General features: G+C 39.3%; 1 protein-coding gene across 1 annotated transcript in view; it reads right to left on the minus strand.

The window, feature by feature from the left end:
• The window catches only part of LOC140367252 (probable flavin-containing monoamine oxidase A), an 88225-nt gene that overhangs the window by 30180 nt on the left and 38808 nt on the right, over nt 1-19237 (minus strand). The window contains exons 8-10 of the mRNA XM_072453619.1: nt 13964-14064; nt 7066-7224; nt 389-475 (exon numbers count right to left, since the gene is read on the minus strand). Of these exons, the coding sequence (XP_072309720.1) occupies nt 389-475; nt 7066-7224; nt 13964-14064 (347 nt within the window). The remainder of the gene's footprint in view (nt 1-388; nt 476-7065; nt 7225-13963; nt 14065-19237) is intronic.

Below are 19237 nucleotides of genomic sequence, written 5' to 3' on the forward strand. Positions count from 1 at the left end.
TGATTTAAATCGCTTTGCTCTTCAACATACATATCTTTAGTTTGTTTTACCAGGGATAACACTAAGAAAAAATCCTAACTTATTTACAATGTTGGCATTTGATACATTTTCCTTAAGCTACTTCAGAAACTTGACAGCAGTGTTCTTAATGCCTGCAAAAACACAGCTCACTGATACGTTATATACTGTAAAAAGGGTGTATCTCAGACTGCTTTCTACTCTATTATTATTGGTCCAAAGCAAGCATTTTTTCTTGTGTACTTGCGACTACTTTGTGTTTTTGTTTTGCCTTGTATAACTGCAAAATTTCCCCGCACAGATTTGAGTGCAATGGCCCCAAACTACCTTCAGTATGTTTACTCACGTTAGACACTGCCTCTGCGCTTACCTTGTCTTCATAGTGGATAAAAGAGTCCGCTTCGGGTCCCAGGTAGTGCACCAGGTTTGAAACCACTGCCTTTCTTCTCTCTGCAGACTGGAAGAATAAGCAAACACACTTCAGTCATGGAGCCGCATATATTTGTTGCTTCGCTCACTGCCGGAAGGATAAAAGCTGCGATAAACGGATACAGGCACTAGACGAAGTCCAAGTGTCCATGCGCATTCCCCGAAACCCTTTCACTTCGTTTGATCAGACTCTATAGTGCACTCATTCACAGGGACGGTTCACTACTTTGTCCTTTGTTTGCAATTTCTGGCGTCCGGGTGAAAAAAACTTCAACACAACTCTAGTAATAATGGATTTCTGTACGCACATGCACATTATGCAATGGTATTTATGTATTTATTTATTTATTTGTCTATGGGAGTTTTTATTTATTTATAGGAGATCTTCTACTGAAAGTGTTTTTCAGACTTCCTATAAGTGATCTGTTCTGTTCTTCTGTATCTACCTCTGTATCTACCTGCGTTGCACCAAGGAAATTTCCCCATGTGGGACAATAAAGGAATATCTTATCTTATCTTATCTTATCTATTAGTCATGCAAGTTTTAGTCAAGATGGTCTCAGGTTACACAGTCGATCGAGGGGCTCAAGATGTTGTTTCAATTCTATTTTGTGATTTGTTTTTATGTATCTGAAGTTGGTCATGTTCAATTTGATAGTTTTCAATGTCATTTCTGCTGTAAAGCCACATTTTTAGCAATGGGATTTAAGAAGGTTCCACTGAAATAATGGCAACGATCTTTTTATATTTTTATTAACCTTTGGTTTACCAGGAAAGTCCTACAGAGATTTGGAATGTCTTTCATGAGAGTGCATGTGGTGGGACACTGGAGCACTTGGAAGAAACCGAACCTAGAGCCTTCTTGCTTTGAGGCACCGTGCACAAGCCACACCAAATTCTATCAATTTATTAACCTTTATTTAACCACTTGCGAACCCATTGCGATCGAGATCTCTTTCACAAGGATGACCTGGGGTAAAGTGAAAAACTCTCATCTTGAACATCTTGAATAACTTTTAGTTCTGTGGCACAGCAGCTGCCTCGAAGGGCAACAGTGAAAAGCAGATTAAATAATATTCGTAGGAAATTAGCAAATGTCGCAGTATCTCCTGTCCTTAGACACTCATTCTCGCTAAGGAAAAAAGACAAAAACCTTTGGGAGAAAGTAGAAACCTCTGGGAGAACCGCAGTGACACACTTCAATTTGCAGATAGTCTGTGGAGCCAGAACTACTCGGGAGGAGGACACGTCTGTTTTCAATCACCTGCTTTCCAACCTCAAAGACAATCTGAGTGTCACTGAAAAAAGAAATCCAGAGCTGACTCCTCTCAGAGAAGAACATGAAGATTCCCTCATTGGTTTATATTTTTGGTTAATATTTTTTGTAGAATCATTATCTTGTCTGAAGAATAACACAAACTCTGCCAACTCTTCACCGTAGGAAACTTGAGTTAAGAGTGTTGAAATCCCAATATGAACGAATTACAAAAGATATTTTAAGATTTACTACGTTTCATGAAATTATTGTTTACATTATACTTGCTTTTTCTACCATGGACTTTTTGAGTAATTTGATTTTATTTACCATTTCTCTCACTTTTTACACTTTCCCGCCTCTGCAAATGAAGGCTAGTTGTGGCAATGGCTGAAGTCCCAGGTCTCCGAGTGGAGATTTGAAAAGGTCAGTTGCGGTCAGCGCTGGCCGGAGGTAGACCCATAGCTCAATGTGAGTTATGGAGTGGACCTGCGTACGCTGATCTCCATAAAACTGGACGACAGCAGCCGGAGTACGTCCAAGAACCCTCCGTCATCTCCACAGTGGTTTCTCTTCAATAACTTCAGAAAAAGTAAGTAAGTTGTGCATTTTTACAGTTAACTTAAGTGAGTTTTGTTTTTATAATGCTCTGAGGCCATTTTCTGGACCTTTTCTGTGCTTTCTGGTGCACTCACTGAAGCAGTTTAAATGAGACTCAAACTACACGACTCTGAGTGACAGATAACACAACCTGTTTAATTTGTAACTCTCCTTTAAAACCAAATTTCCTTTCTTTTTTCTGCGTAAACAGCCCTGTTTGTTTTGATACGGACGGAGTAGGCATGTCCCTGATAATCCACCTGTCAATCATGGCCTTCTGAACTTGGTAAAATGAACGTGGTGACTAGACCGATACCAATCTGAAGAAAGAATACGAGGTAGTTGTTGTAATATCGCTCTAAATAAACAGAGCTGTACTTTTATTTACTCTACAAACATTGGACATTATTTACCCACATTCTCTTGCTGCTCTTTCTTACCTTTACGAGAAAGTGTATTTCAGGGACTTTTGGAACCCTTTTCACGACTTTTTGGAACTTTATAAGGTTTACAATAACATGAACCTTTCAAGTGCCCTCTTTGCCAGCTGTAAGAGTAGTCTACAGAGGAGTTATGATGCAACGCCCTGGAGGACCAGGGTGTAATGTGCAAAGAGCAAACCCAATCTGACAGAGAAACAATATGTCTGCTAACCTCAGAGTTCACTGCTACTCTGCGTTCCAACACCATTTCTCTCTGTTTAGGGCAGCGCGGCGCATTTTAATTATTTACAAGTGTATGCAGCTCAGCACAGCGTGAAGACAACAACAGAGTAAATGGGATAAGGTCAACAGTGGTGGCAGAAGACCAGAGGGAAGGCTGATATTGTTGTTTTAATGTGAGCAAACATGAATAATATCAGAGGCCAGCCAGGACAAGGGAGGAATATTCATAAGCCAGTTGCTATAATTAATACTAAATGGGGTTTTATGATTTCTGTTTCAAATATAAGATTCTAATAAGGATGATAAATGATGTTCTGAGTTAGCAACCCAGGTGTAAATTGTTTGTTTCACACAACCAGGGGACGTACAGAATATTCCGATTTTGAGCATTGTTCAAGAGTACGGAGGAGGACGACATGCACTACATGATTTAAGCTAAAGAAATGATGACTGGGTTTGCACAAGATGGTGACATGATCTTGCTCTTAAGAAGCCACGCTCTGAACGGTTAAAAACAGAAACAGTTCATCACTCAGTACTCTCTTTACTCTAGGGCTGTAAGGGCCAGTTTTAAAAAGCACTGGCACATTTTTACATCAAATCCTATGCTCTCCAACACCTTCAAACACCCCCTATTTGTGAACTGGAGGGGGAGAACATGAAAGACTACCTTGTCCGTGCCAGTGTCATCCCTAAAGCCACACTCTCTCAGAGACTTCTGACACACATTCCTAATGGAAACTATCGACGTGGCAATTGTGCTCAATGTAAAAATATCCTCAAAACCAGCTTTTTTCCAACACCCCCACAGTGGCAAGAAAATACCCATAAGGAATCATATAACCTGTGCATCCACGCATGTGGATTGGCATATGTGGGGAAAACCAGAGCACAAAAGCACAATTCGCAGAAATGACAGAGTTCCTGGTGGCTGCACACTTTAACGATGATGTGACTGCACTCGGCATAGAGCTGGTCCCTCCTCCTAGAGGAGGTGCCTTCAAATTCTGGCACTTAAGAGACTTCATGAAGAACTGATTTTAGATTAATTTTTGTGTGGCTTTGTATCTCGGTGCATATATAACCCAATGTATATATGTTGACAGGTAATTGTGCTATACTGTCACATATGCATACTTGATGCTTTTATCAGTGTACTTTTTTGCTATATTTTACATGATATTTTAATCATGGGGATGTCACTCTGTGTATGGGCAACTTATCGTTGTATGTGCCTTTATGATGGCATCTGTGGCACAACCGGCCACACCCTATTTAAGATAGGGTTAGGGTCATCCACATGTAACAAAGGCCACAAGCCGAAACGTTGCAATGTAAATAAAATGACTGGTGCTGCAGAGAAGCCAGTGTGCAAGAGATTTCTTCTTTTAAGTTTGGTGCGCTGTGGGTGCTCCTTCTCTTCCCCACCTCTTCCACAGTTGAAAGTGAAACTTTTTCCTTTTGTTTAAAGTCACACATGAACATCAAGAGTCATCATGAATTATTTTTGCAAAATACACACACAGAATTTGTCTCGACTTAGTATAAAACTGATAGTGATGAACTTATCATTAGTTCATCATTATTAAGTTCTCTCTAAAGTGGTTCCTATTTTAGGCTCCAAACAAAGATTTATTTTTAAATTTCTTGGATAGTATTATTCCAAACATCACAGCTATCACACAAAAGGCAAACAGACACCAACACCAAATGTTAATGACTGTATATTTGTTTTGTTTCCTGCACTAATTACTACTGGATTTAGCCTCAAACAACCACATTGTTTTCCCGTGAAGGTTCGCTCACCTTTCTTGTCATTGCAGGATGACGAATGCTGTGTTGACATAAAGGGTGAGGATCTGTTTGACTCCACAGCAGAAGGTGTCAGCAGATGTAAATATATATCAAAGTCACAGTGCAGTTGAATTAATACTTCACTGATAATTATTCTATTGTATTTGTTTTCAGAAGCTGCACATTTCAAATCCTATTGTATTTTATTCAGAATTTAACACTACTACTACTGGTCACTGTGTCCTTTTAGAATTGTAGGATTCTCTCTGACGTTTATGTTAGTTAAGTTATTCATATATTCTGTGAACTCTATCATTTTTGAAAATTCATGAGCAAAAACATGTTTGCATCTGCCAGAACCAGTCTCCCATTGAGTATAGCCTGCAGGCGAGCTCTACCACCTTTTGATCAGTCTTGCAGTCATAAAGGCTCTTCTTTTCTTACCTTTCGCCCTCTGACCTCTCGCTCTGACTTCTGGTTTCCTTGTGTCTACGCAGCTCAGGCCACACTCAGGTAGTATTAAAAACTCAAACTTTATGTGAAAGCCTTAGCGTTACTTGTACCACTGATTGTAACTGTTTAATTTAGTGCTTTAGTGCTATCGGGCGTGTTATTGTCTGGCGTCTGTCCAAGCCTTCGTCGCACTTGTCCAGCTACAACTACAGGTGCGTAGTGTATTTAGGCCATCAAACAGTCATCCAGCTATACATTTAGTAGTGACTGTACTGTCTTTTATAGATCCGAGCCATGGAGCTAGTGTGCACGGTCGCCATCTTGCCTTGCCGGTCAAATCATTTTTTTCTGTATTTTGTGAATGACATGAACTGTTTGTGAAACAAACGCCTAACAATGACCTGTGCTTGACTTATTCCAACTTGATTGTCCATCCAGAAACTGATTCATGAACAATGTGTAAATGAATGTATGTATTTTAGCTAACTTATGGAATCAAGTCTATCAGCAACAAACCTACGTGCCGTACATTTAGCTGGTTTCACAGGTGGGGTTGTTGGGTTTCATTTACATCTGATGGTTCTAATCTGGTTTAGCCATTACGTACAAGAAAATCTAAAAATAAATGACCCTCGGATTGCCACATTTGGCGTTGTTGGCAGGATGTTGATACAACCAAAGTGTGAAGTGGATGAAACCTGTGCTACGGCTATTACAAGAATTGTACTCTACTAAAATATTCTAGGTGTGAAACTTACAGTGGCTGACCAATTGTTTTGTTTAATTTGCAATTTGCATGTTAGCTTGTTTTTGCATGTTTGTATTTAGTTTTTTGTTTTGTTAATTTGCATGATTATGTTTTCATGTTGTACTTGTGTGAAAACGCTAAGGCCATGTAACTATTTGTTACACCCGTGAGGACAACTGTTAGATGCTGCAGTGTCAAATCAAACAATGACACAAACGTGGACCCAGTGTATGTGTGTCGGCAATCAATAAGCCCAACTGTAGCCGTCAAGGCACCTCTTCTAGCCCAAGTGACGGGGGAAACGATGAGTAAATAACAGTTGTGGTAGTTGGTTGTCACAGTAGTATGAATGTATAGGCCTAGTATGAATGAGTAAACATCATTGGGCCGATGATGCACTTTGGGAGGGTGGAATGTGGCAGCACAGCCTGCAGGCGGGCTCTACCACCCTTTGACTAATAAAAAACATCAGAAAAGCCCTTCTTTCTTACCTTTCGCCCTTTCTCGCTCTGACTTCCGGCTTCCCTGTGTTTACGACGCTCACGCCACGCTCACTGCTTTCTGCTATGGGCCCACACTCTTTACTGCGACGCTCCCGCAGTCCCGGCATCAGACTCCCAGCAGGTGGCATTGTTGGGTGTTATTTACATCTATTATTAACAAGTTCTAATCTGGTTTAGCCATGACGGACAAGAACATCTAAGCTAACGCCACACATAAAATATTCACACTTTCAATGCAGGCCCTCCATAGTGTGCCCCTTATTCCCAAGTATCAAATAAATATATCTCTACTTTTATGCAGGTATATAATTATACATAATTATATATCTGCATATACATGCTGTGAGGTGAGTTTGGAAGTTTTGCCACATACTGCACATTGGCAAGCGCTCTTCCCTCACAGCAACAAGATTCCAGGTTATACTAAGACATGCAAAAAGAATAATCCTAATGCTAAGAGTCTAAAATCAACATTATTGTCAGCAGTAAAATTTATTTTGGATTTGAACATTTTGGATTTGACACATAGCAGTCATGTTTAATAAATGTAATACTGTTCCTTCAAGAAAAATTGAAGTCCAGTCGAAAAAGGCTCAGTACCTCTTTGTTGGACCAGTGCGTGGCCTGCTGTCCTGCGATGAAACCCACCAGAGCAGCGTTCCCCGTGGGGCTGGTGGCATCGAAGGTGACACAGAAGGGACATTCTGTGGACGCCCCGCTCACTATCTCTCCTGAGAATCCTTTATCCTTCCAGAAGGCCTGCGCACAGACAGTTGGGGTTACACAAGTAGAGTCCGTTTCACTGCTGAAACGGCACAAATCACCTGGCACATTAAAACATTTAGCCCAGTCTGAAAACACACCAGGGTTTTATTGAAACACCATTAAAAGTTAATGGACTGTTGCATAATTGTTAGGAATTAAACCATACAACTGTGAAGGTTATACTGACTGGATGGCATGTAATTATTGTGTTGGTATGGGAACTAGTCTAGACCCTACGCAAAATCACCACAGAATCAACACTATAAAGGAGAGAGAAGATCACTTGGCCTGATATAGGTGGATATCAAAGAGGTTTTCTCTGAATGTCGGGCTGCAGTCAAGTATTTGCTAAACTAACCCATTATTTACTTTTTCAAAAATAACTTTTTACTCAAATAGGAGTATTCACAAGCTTAAGTTCTTTAAAAAAAAAAAAAACAAGCAAGGAGAAGGAACTACCTTGTTGACTACCGGCGTATTTAGGGGAACTACTACTCAAGTAAGAGTGACTGCCTGGATATGACATCTAATTTATCATTTTAAGTCAATGTAATTGGAAGGACACAACATTCAATAATTTGCAACATCTGGTATCTAAAGAATAAAAATTGACAAATATTATAATTATTTATTTATTTCCGCGGGAGCAAGAAACACAGTCTACAAGCTTTTGTCACTTGTAGACTCGGGTCATTTTCACACTGCCACTAGTTAAGACCACATAAAAGAGCTTTTGCTCCAAGAGTGGTGCGCTTGAGCCAGTGCAAAGATAAAAGCTGCAGTGTGGAGCACATTAAACGCTGGATCGGAGAGCGCTTTAAACAGGTGGTCTCGGGCCAGCTCGTCCGGCACTCTGAAATAAGACGTGGGTGGTGGGAGAGCAAAAAGCAAACTGGAGCGAAGTTTATATCAGTAAGACACTCTTGCCTCCAGTGTATCTGCCTCACAGATGACAGGTAAGACAGACCACTGCAGATTGCAGTATTGTGTAGTATTGTGTATACACGCGACTCTGAAGCCGTTTTCATGGGGTCAGCTGAGGTCTCTCACGCGGCTCATGGCGCATGTGAGCAGGACCAACCCAAAAGAGAAGGAAATCAAACTAAATGTATGAAAACCCCCTCACTCACCAAACTAAAACCTCTACTGCAATAGATTTGGTTTTCCATCTGGCAGATCGCTAAGAAAGGACAAAATGTATAACTCATGTCAGCAAAATTGTTAAAATTTAATGAATAGAAATTAAGGCTTTGTGATTTTTTTTCCTGTTGTGTGAAGCACTTTGAATTGCCTTGTTGCCTAGGAATTGTGCTCTACAAAAAAACTTGCCTTGCCTTACTCACGTAAGAGTTCTGTTACACAGTAAAAATGTTACTCAGTGTTATATTCAGTTGTACAATTTTATGAAAAGGTAGATTTGAGTAAAAGTTACATAGCGCCTTTAACAATAAACATTGGGCGAAAAATAAGGTGTGTGCACGAATAAATTGCTCAATGGCTTTTCCTGGTTGAAAATAAAAACGTAAATATTCCATAACATAGTCAAAATATAATCAATTTTCTTCATCTGAGCTTTATTACAAATACAAACCTTTTCTTCTTATCATTATGGTCAGCAGACGCAATGACAACATGGAGTGAGTGGCATCGTGCTCAAGGATCGGAGACTGTGATCACTGCACCAGACAACACATTTCCCCCAATCAATACAATCTTACAGCCCAAAACACACTGCCTCCATGCTATCACATCCCCAGTGTGCTGTAGACATATTTTTCAGGAAGTGTATTGGATGAAAAATATTAAATGTTGTAAAAGCATGGTTAAGTTACTGAAATATGTAGATGCTTTTCACATCCATTCAACCAATTTCATTTGGCCTGTAGGCTTTACTTGACAAAACAGTGTAGTTTGAAATAGGAATGAGACTGGGGAATGACATACAGCAAATTGTCGAGAGCTGGATTTGAATTGACAACGCTGCGGCCTGCCCCACACAGCAGGCATATGTGATGTCCGCTCCATCACATGTGCAGCCAATTCTGATATTTTCTAGTGCTCAAATTTCTATCACTGCACACTGACTAACTTCAGTGCTGTTAGCATTTAAGATGTCTTGACCCTCCTTCAAAGTTGCAGTAGGTAACTTTTCTGGAGGAGGGTTTGCCTTGCCTGGGATCCAGAATACAAATGTCTCTGTCGCACCTGGAGCCAACTTAAACAGAACCGTGCAATCAGGTTTGTTTATTCCCGTGAGACATGTGAGATTTTTTGTTCATCCATCATTTAGAACAAAATCACCCACTCAAATATGTGAGGTTTTGTAGTCACGTGTGGTCTTTTTTCTTGTCTTTTTTCCTCATAAGTATCGGTCTGTATTAAAAACACAGAGGGATATAATGTTTCTAGGCAAGGTTTCGCCATCTGTTTACCTCCATGCATAGTTTTATGCCTGGATTTCCTCAGTATGACAGTGCCCTCTTGAGGCAACAACCGCAGTGGTGATTTACTCTTTGCCAGGCTTTAAATTCTTCGCTGTGTTCCCCCCCCCAGGCCCGACACCTGTCCACTGTCCTGATCCCCTCCTCAAACAACCACTTGCGGTTGTCCAAACGACTTCCCCTGCTCCATTGCGCTGTGTCCACACTGCTCGTGAGTGCAGATGAGATGAAAATGACTGGGATTGGGGAAGCGCAGTGCAGTCACAGGTGAGTGGAACAGCAGATGTGGAGGAGAACTGCCCGCGGCCCCCCTTCAAGGCTCTGGATGCAAAGGCACAGTGGGCAGAGCTGCAATGCAGGAAACACCTTGCATCCACTCTCCTGAACATGCAAGAGGGTTAGTGATGGATCTTTTGGCATCTGTAGGTCTTAAGCCGCTAGATCTTGTTGCATAATCACATTGCAAATTGAGCTGGAAGGTGGGTAAGAAATCAATGGAACAGTTTCTAGTCCGGGAGCCAGTTAGTATTTAGAACAAAGAATACTGGCATGATGAGGAATGCAGAAACATAACTTTAAAGGGCTTTATGAACATGGGTTTCCAATTATTAGAGACTTGATTGAATAAAATGTCAATCCTCATCACAAAGAGGTACATTGTGACCCTATGGCATTGTATAACTGTCAAACTAAGGCTAAGAAGAGCTCTTTATTTCAAACGGTTCACCTGCCATAGCAGAAATGCATTTCCACAGAAAGCCTATGGGGCCATTCCATAGAAAAGCAGCAGTTTTCAGGAAAATAATTAAAGTCAACCTTCATGGATTTCCTTCAAACCTTTTTATGCACAATTGATGTTGATATGCTAAACATAATTTTGTCTTGTATCTTTTTTTGTTACGTAGGAGGAGGGTGGCTCCTGGACAATTCCTTCTAACTTTGAAAATGCAGATGTTTTGTCATGGTTTATGGTTGATATAAGGCTATGTAATAACAACACCTTTACACATGAAACAAAACAAATAACACAAAGTTATATCTTTTCTGTCATCACAACTGTTGAATAACATTTTTACAATAGCTTTTTAGTAATTTTAGCAATAGTGAGATTGTTGTCAGTTTAAAGAACTTAAGCCATAAATCTGCTCTAGTTAGCTCACTGTGGCTCAAAGCTAATGCTAGCTTTTATTAAAACATCAAATATAAAACAAACAGCAAAGTACAGACTAATTTGTTTGGCTTTTATATGAAGATCACTTCAGTTTGTGGCATTATTTTGATATTTATTATGCTTCAAAATTAGCATCAGCACAAACCTCGTTGACCTCGTTTGTAAAGCCTTTAACATGTTGTCATTAACATCTACCTGCAACTTGCTGTTTACTGCAAAACCTTTGTGTATTTGTTACTTGTAGCATGACTCTGCTAAAAACCCACAGTTTAATTGGACAGGAAGTAATGATGCTAACAGTGAGCTAACGGGGCGCCATAAGTGTACAGAACCAAAACTAATAAGGTTCAGCAATTGTAGATTTTCAGTTTGGTTATTATTATTTGATGTATGCCTTTATTCCTTAATACCTTTAAGTGCCCTCCATCTAAAATGTATATAATTGCTGGGTAGATAAAACAAATGTTATGCAATTAATTATCATTAAAGTATGTCAAAATAATAAATAAAAGAGTTGGGTTTTGGCTGTCAACACAAATGTGGTACAGTTACAGGTGAGCGTTGCAGTAGATGTGGAGCGAGAGGACCCCGGAGCACCCCTCAGGGCTCCTGTCCCTTCGCAAAGCATCCATTATGCTGAAGAAAATGACGGTGCTGGTCCACTAAACTCTGCCTGCACCCAGCTCAGGCCTCACATACACTGAGCCATCTGCTCTGGCAACACTTCACACCTGGAGATGGGCTGCTGGGAGCGAGAGTTGCTGGTGTTGAATAAGTATTACAAATTGAATTAGGGGAGCACAGTGGCAGAGTGGTTAGCAGCCATAATACGTAACAAGGAGATTGTGGGTTCAGATCAGGGCTAGCCAGAGCTTAAACCTATGGCTCATCCTGGTTAGCATGAAGTACTTGTGTTGTAGCCCGTGTGCTGTTATTATAACGCTAAAATGAAATTTTATTAATTGCACAGCCCCTAATTACAATAGATTTATAGACTTAAAGGAGAGTCACCTTACTTTCATTTTTGTACTTGAATTATTTTATATAAATTCAATAATTCTACAAGCTCCTAGTGTATGATTTATAGGCTAAAATATGGTAACTACACTTTTTAACTGCATTAATATTGCACTGTATATATTTTTTCAAAACAATAACCATGAGGGCATGTTTTTTGTGCACTTTTCTACATCACTATGTGGGGACACTGTTCTATTTACTTCTGAAGGATGTGTCCAGGTCTCCTCTGTATGATAATGAGGGATCCACCCTTCTAAGCCAAGCCTCCTCCTTGTGAAGTGCATCAGCAGCTTGTATTGGCTGCTCTGGTGGTGGAGTGCCAGCCCCTCAATCAGTGGATCATTGGTTCAAACATGACAGAAGACCGTTCACTACTTCAGAACATACAGAAGTGCGTTGTTTGTTGTTATACACCAGTTTGCTTTGCACTATTTAATTTGTGTTTATATCAATGATATTAATTATCTGTGAGAGCGGGTGCAGGTGGGGGAGGGGCAGGTGTGTGAGAGCGGGCACATGTAGGGGAGGGGCAGATGTGTTAGAGTGGGCACATGTAGGGGATGGCCAGGTGTGAGAGAGCGGGCGCAGGTGGGGTGAAGGCAGGTGTGAGTGTGGGTGCATATGGGGGAGAGGCTGATTGTAAGAGTGGGCGCAGGTTGGGGAGAGGCAGGTGTATAAGAGTGGGCGCAGGTTGGGTAGGAGCAGGTGTGTGAGAGTGGGCTCATGTAGTGGAGGGGCAGGTGTGTGAGAGTGGGCTCATGTAGGGGATGGCCAGGTGTGAGAGAGCGGGCGCAGGTGGGGTGAAGGCAGGTGTGAGAGAGCGGGCACATGTAGGGGATGGCCAGGTGTGAGAGAGCGGGCGCAGGTGGGGGAGAGGCTGATTACAGTCATGAGCTCTTCCTCACACACAAGCATTTCACTTCTAGATTGCTACTCTGCTATAAAACGTTTCTTTGGCATATGTTTATGCCATCTGTTGTATAACATTCAGTTACTCTCAGTGAATCAATAATAGTAAATTGTTCAATAAAAAGCTAACGGGCAGATTAGTGACCACACAATTATTACCAATTATTGAGAAAGATCATTTCTGTTCAGTTAGTAAGTAAGCTTCACAAAATGATAATAGGTAATGCCACGGAGTAGATATACTTTATACAGCATCATTAAAAATGTGCATGACTTTATTTGGGGAAAGAACAAATCTTTATCTTTTCTACGCTAGTTGAAATTTCACTACGCAGTGTTTCAACCGTCTCCTCTGAGGATTAAGCCTCAAATTTACTGATCCTTAGGCAGATTTTATGCCACTGCACTAGCTACATAAAAAACAAAGTATAAATATTGCATAAATCATAATTCTTAGTGGTCTGGGGGCTGTCAACCAAGACATTTTCAACAATAATCATATAAGTATCTCTATTTTAGTGCATTTTTCATGTAATATTAGTCATCAGTTTAATATTGAACACATGTCTTGTTTTATTCTCTCTTTTTCATGGTTTCTAATTGAATATGAGGCCAACTTTTATCATGTGAAGACCGTTTTGCTCCTTGTGGTTTGTAGAATACTTATATGAGAGTCAGGCACTGATGATCTCTCTTCGTCTGATTAAACTGTGGTTTGTGTAGCTCCCTGTGCATATCTAATGTCCGCTATGGGGAGAGAGAAAGGTGATACTTGAGTCCTACGGAATTTTGAATTGATAAAGGCCTAAAGAAAGGCCTACTTAGATTGCAAAAGGAACAGTGCAGCCACTGTACAAATGACATTGAATCCAAACTGCTTGGTTGGTGCCCCTCGAGCGCTTGATGCCCTATGCACTGAGCGTTATGTGCATAATGGGAGCAGCAGCACTGGCAATAGTATTCTGGATGTGTATTAGGAATTTACCCTCACAAAAGAGTAAGCTCTAAAAGTGTTTTCCACTATGTGCCTTTTTATTTACTTCTTTTTTAGCCCGACAAGGATACTCTTTAGGATACACTTTTGGCAAAAGAACTGGATATTTTAAAGGATTCCTCAGTTTTACAACAAAAATGTTAATTAAAACATTGTAGTATGTGTTGGATTAGCGTGTTAGCTTGCTGTGCCACTCACGTTCTGGTAGGTGATGATGAACTTGATATAGTGACCCATTGGCATGTTCTGGGTCAGGAAGGCCCTCTGGCTCGGCAGCGGGGGCTCGTACTGGATCTGGGCTGAAAATAATAATAACTAGCATTAAAAGACACATATGATGCATTGTTTGTATAGTTCTGGGCCTTTAAACATGCTATTGAGTACCTCTGTTTTGGCATGTTTTTGAACTTAAAAGAATGCATGTATTGAAAACCACAGATTACTTTCTATCAGTTAGGCCTTTCCTCAGCGGGATCTGGCTTCATGCTAATTCAAGAAAACAACTCTTCTTTTTGGATTTAAAAACAATATTTATTACAACTGGCCGTCTTGTGGTCGAATCCCAGGCTGGCTATTCTGTGCAGAAGAACACGTCTTTATTAAAGTGGTACATTTGAAACCCTGGCAACAATGTAAATCGAATGTCTTTGTCACTGCTAAATAAAATAATTCAAATTTTTGGTCATAGTACTGGCCCATCCGAGTTGACTTCTTGTTCTTGCAGCAATTTGCTAAATATTTGGAATACTGTATTTTCCGGACTATAAGTCGCACCAGCCAAAAAATGTATAATAGAGAAGAAAAAAACATATATAAGTTGCACTGGAGTATGAAATGCGGTTGCAAGTGTGAAAATAACAAATAATATCACTTATAAGTTGCTCCAGAGTAGAAATATAAATATAAGTATAAGTCGCACCACAGCCAAAGCTATGAAAAAAGGTGCGAAAGGTCCGGAAAATACGGTATGTGGACCTTTTACAACTACACGAATGTGAATAAACTGAAGACTTGTACAAAGTAATCTTAACTCAAATAACTGAAAACACAAGTAAAACAAGACTTATCTCAAATAAAGTGTGTGATAATGAGACATGCCTGCCTTTTCAATGGAACAAACCTATTTTTCCCTTCTTCGGGATGGCACTGTTGTTGATGTTCTATTCATTTGGGCTAACATCTCATTTTAAAAGTAATATTAAACCACCTCTTGTTAATTCTTAACGACAATATTATTAAAAAATGTAGTTGTGGAGCAAATGGTATTATATAGAAACTAGATTGATCTCTGTGTGTTTTCTATAATTTTCTCAGCAGCTTTAAACTGTGAAAGGTTAAAATTCCCAGGGGGAGTCATGACATTTCCAAATGTTATGCTATTTCCATCAAGTCGTGTTCCAAGAAAGTACTCTCCTTTAAATGTGACAGCAACGCTCAAATCTAAGACGTCCCGGACAGCGTGGGTTTATCAAACTTGACACTACTGGGCTGCAAAACTTGTCACAAAACAGTTCTAATTTTGATGTGACACAGGGTTTATTTTTAGAGCTGTTGTACCTGACTAATATTTATTCTTGAGCCAGTAACTTCCCTTAACACTATGCATATGTCACTTATGCATTTTTAAAACATTTTTGTAGAGCGATAGCAACCATGGAAACTGCCCGGGACATTGTTTTGTCCTGTCAGAAATGTAGCTGGACAATGTATTAGTGATATATATAAATGTGTCTTCCAATGAATAAACACCTTGTTAGCCTCGTACTAACATTGCAATTTTCAGTTTTTTGTGAAAATTGATTAATGAATTACTAATTTAGTCAAATTTGTATTTATCTATCTATTATATGTATTTTAATTATATTGTTACAGTGAAATAAAACCTATAACAACTATTGATTTAATGTGTCTAACTATAAGCAAGTCATTTTATGTATTTATTTATTTGTCTATGGGAGTTTTTATTTATTTATAGGAGATCTTCTACTGAAAGTGTTTTTCAGACTTCCTATAAGTGATCTGTTCTTCTGTATCTACCTCTGTATCTACCTGCGTTGCACCAATGGAATTTCCCCATGTGGGACAATAAAGGAATATCTTATCTTATCTTTTAATATTGCTTGGCTCACTGGTGAATATATGTTTTTCATTGTTTTAACACAACAAAATCAAATGTGTTATATGAGTGTTATAAATATTAGAAGAAGACAATTGTCACTTTTATTATACTGTAACTGATTTATGATCAAGTATCCTTTGTTGACACTGTCTAAGAGCAGAGTGAGACAGAAGAAAACAAAATGCGGACACACAATTCTCATTCTCTGGCCGTTCCTCAGACACGACCACTTGTCTTGTCATTATCTGCTCTCCTCACTTCAACACTAAAAGAGGATGTTCAGTGTCACTAGATTCTTACAAGACGCACAAGATCAGAAATCTCAACTTAAAGTCAGTTAACTTTCAGCTCAACTGCCAGTTTTACACACATATTATCATCTAAAATAAACCACCAAAGCGTTTAAACACTCAAAAATGACTTTTAACAATGACTTTGACCTCAGCTAAATGTGGTGAATGGGTCAGAACCAGCTGACCACTAGATTATTCATAATTTACATTGTTTGCGGGCTAATGCTTATGCTATAGGGAAAACGTATTCATATGTCAAAGGTTATATATACACGTAAAAGAAAGTAATTCCAAATACAGTGAGTTTTTACATGCAGATTCCATAACTTTTATGCAGCCGTATGACCAAAGCTTTTCAAATCCAGTTATTGATTGTATGTTAATATTGTTGAAGCTGCAGTACCTGTTTTTCTAGCCATAAATGGAGATGTTTAGCTCTGTCTAATTCGTCCCAAGCATTCATAAACCCTGAACTGAAGCAAGACCTTAGACAGCCAATCAGCTCTCTTCTCTAAACATCATATAACGTCGCACATGGCTCTTTTTTATAGTTTGCATTGATAAAATGTTTTACAAATTAGTTCCAGACAACTTGCAGCCTTCTGCTTTTACAACAATTTATAGAATTGACCTATTTCCTATTTTATAAGTTTGATAATTCAGATTGAATGCATATTATTGTCTTTTTTGGTGGTATTCTCTGCATTATTGAACAGAGAGGGATTCCTTTAGAACTCTGCTCCACGTCCTCCTTTTCCATCTGCCCTACTTGACACTTCACTGTACTCAATACAAAGTCCCATCAAATGTAAAATTCTCACAGTTCTGATGTGATGCCTGTCCAATACCTGCTGGATACTGTGAATACTGAGGAGTGTCTGACTCTCTGCCAAGATTTTAACCAATAAATCAGAGGGAGACATAATTTTCACACTGTCACAGCCTGTCAGCAAGTTTGAAATAAGTCTCCTAATGCCCAACCAAACTGACGAGCCACGAGCAGTCCAAGTAAAAGAAGTAAAAATAGAAATATTCTTAAACCTGGGTACTTGCAGTTCAAGTATTTTTTTAAACTAATGATACTATTTTACTTCTTCATCACAAAATACTTTTGCACGTACTTTAAGAGGACACTGACCATTTTGACCATGACAATCTGGTTATACATAATAAAATGTCTCTAACTTACAATAATTCAATACTTCATTCATTCTTACAGTTTCAAGAAATGCAATTCAACAAGAATGTGTTACTTTCACATATTATTTTTTTCAGATCAATATTGTGGTTTACAATGAACATAATATGAATTCTTTAAAGGTGGATGATCTACATTTGATGTATAATGTGTTTATGTTGCCATTCCCAGTATTATAGTTCTCATCAACCCAAATGTAAGAAGTAAGCTGCGTTCTGATAGGCTGTGCCTGGGTGGTCCACCCCAGTTTAACTTTGCCTTCTAAAAACAGTTTTAAAGCTGTGCATGTGAATGCTTGAGAATATTAACCGTGTGCCAAAGTATTTGTGAGAGATAGGAACGAGTTACACACATTTAAAATCAGGTTTTTATGATACATATTTTTACAAATTCCACATTGTGCATTCCTTTATGTTGGTCTGTCCAATTACCTCTTCATCAAGTATGCTATTATTACTCTACCTTCTTCTGATAACAAGAATGTTTTCTGACTCAGGCACATCAACTTCCCAAAGTCAACATCGACACTGGACCTGATTGCTTGTCAAGAAAAGCCCATTAATTCTGTCGGATGGATCAAGGTTAAATACTTGTCGAGCGTTTCACCTCATTATTTGTCAAATCAAATGGTGGCTGGCTAAACGAAGATGAAGCTGACACCGCGTCCCTCCAAACAACAAACTCCACTCACGCTGTTGTTACTCGTGCAAATGCGCCGTGACAAGTCGCCACAACTCAAGCACGGCGCTAAATCAGCCACGTGTGAGTAAACGTGTCGTTTAACAGACAGATGAGATGGCAGAGGAGATGCTTGAGTTATGGATGAACGAGGGAGGGTGCGAGGGGCAGGGAATAATCAGCTGTGTGAATGATATAAATGTGTTGTCCACATGTCGGTGTAATCCCTCGTCCAGGAGTGTTCCATTGTAGAAAAACATTCAGTTGTAGTCTCTGTTTTTAGAAAACATTGTCCGAATTGTCCACATTTGTTATAGAGCGCAGCGGTGTCGCTCTGTGGGAGAGTCGTAGTCGAGTCAATTGGTCTAGTCAAATAATGATTTCTATTGTATATTGAGACTTTTAACATTTTAATTATGGTTAATGAAGACTTTTAATATTTTGTTTGCGTTTTAAAGTCTGTATATTCTAGATAAGGATTATGATGATCAAAACACTGCATATTGTATTGTATTATATTGTATTGTATAACAATTGGATGTGAGAGTGGATGGTTATTTGTGTGACTCTGACTCTGTGTTAACCCTGCGATGAGTTGGCCCCCAGTGTGTACCCCGCCTATGGCCCAAAGTCACTGAGATAGGCTCCAATCACCCGCGACCCCTAATGGGAACAAGCGGTAGAAAATGAATGAATACCGTATTTTCCAGACTATAAGTTGCACCTTGTTTCATAGTTTTGCCCCGGGTGCATCTTATACTCCAGAGCGACTTATATGTGAAATTATTTGTTATTTTCACACTGGCAACCACAAGAGGGCGCTCTAGGCTCTAAGCGACACAGAAGAAGAATCTGCACTTCCTCTTCCTCCGGAGTTTGCAGAGGAAGAATTTAAAGGATTTAGTCATTTGGGGTAATACTCATGTTCTTTATGCTATAGTTATCTGATATACTGTTAATATGTTACGTTAACATACCAGACACTTTCGACAGTTCCTTACAGTTTGCTGTCTATGCGTCATGTAGCTGACATAAACCTATTCACCATGTTCTCTCATCTGTTATTATTTTAAATTGTATTTCAAGATTAAACATCTGTTCTTGGTCTTGGATTTTATCAAATACCTTTCAACCAAAAATGCGACTTATACTCCAGTGTGACTCATATATATTATTATCCAGAT

Source organism: Eucyclogobius newberryi, unplaced genomic scaffold, assembly GCF_026437365.1.
Source record: "Eucyclogobius newberryi isolate DKJ021-1_F unplaced genomic scaffold, fEucNew1.0.hap1 SCAF_2, whole genome shotgun sequence".
Classification (NCBI taxonomy): domain Eukaryota; kingdom Metazoa; phylum Chordata; class Actinopteri; order Gobiiformes; family Gobiidae; genus Eucyclogobius; species Eucyclogobius newberryi.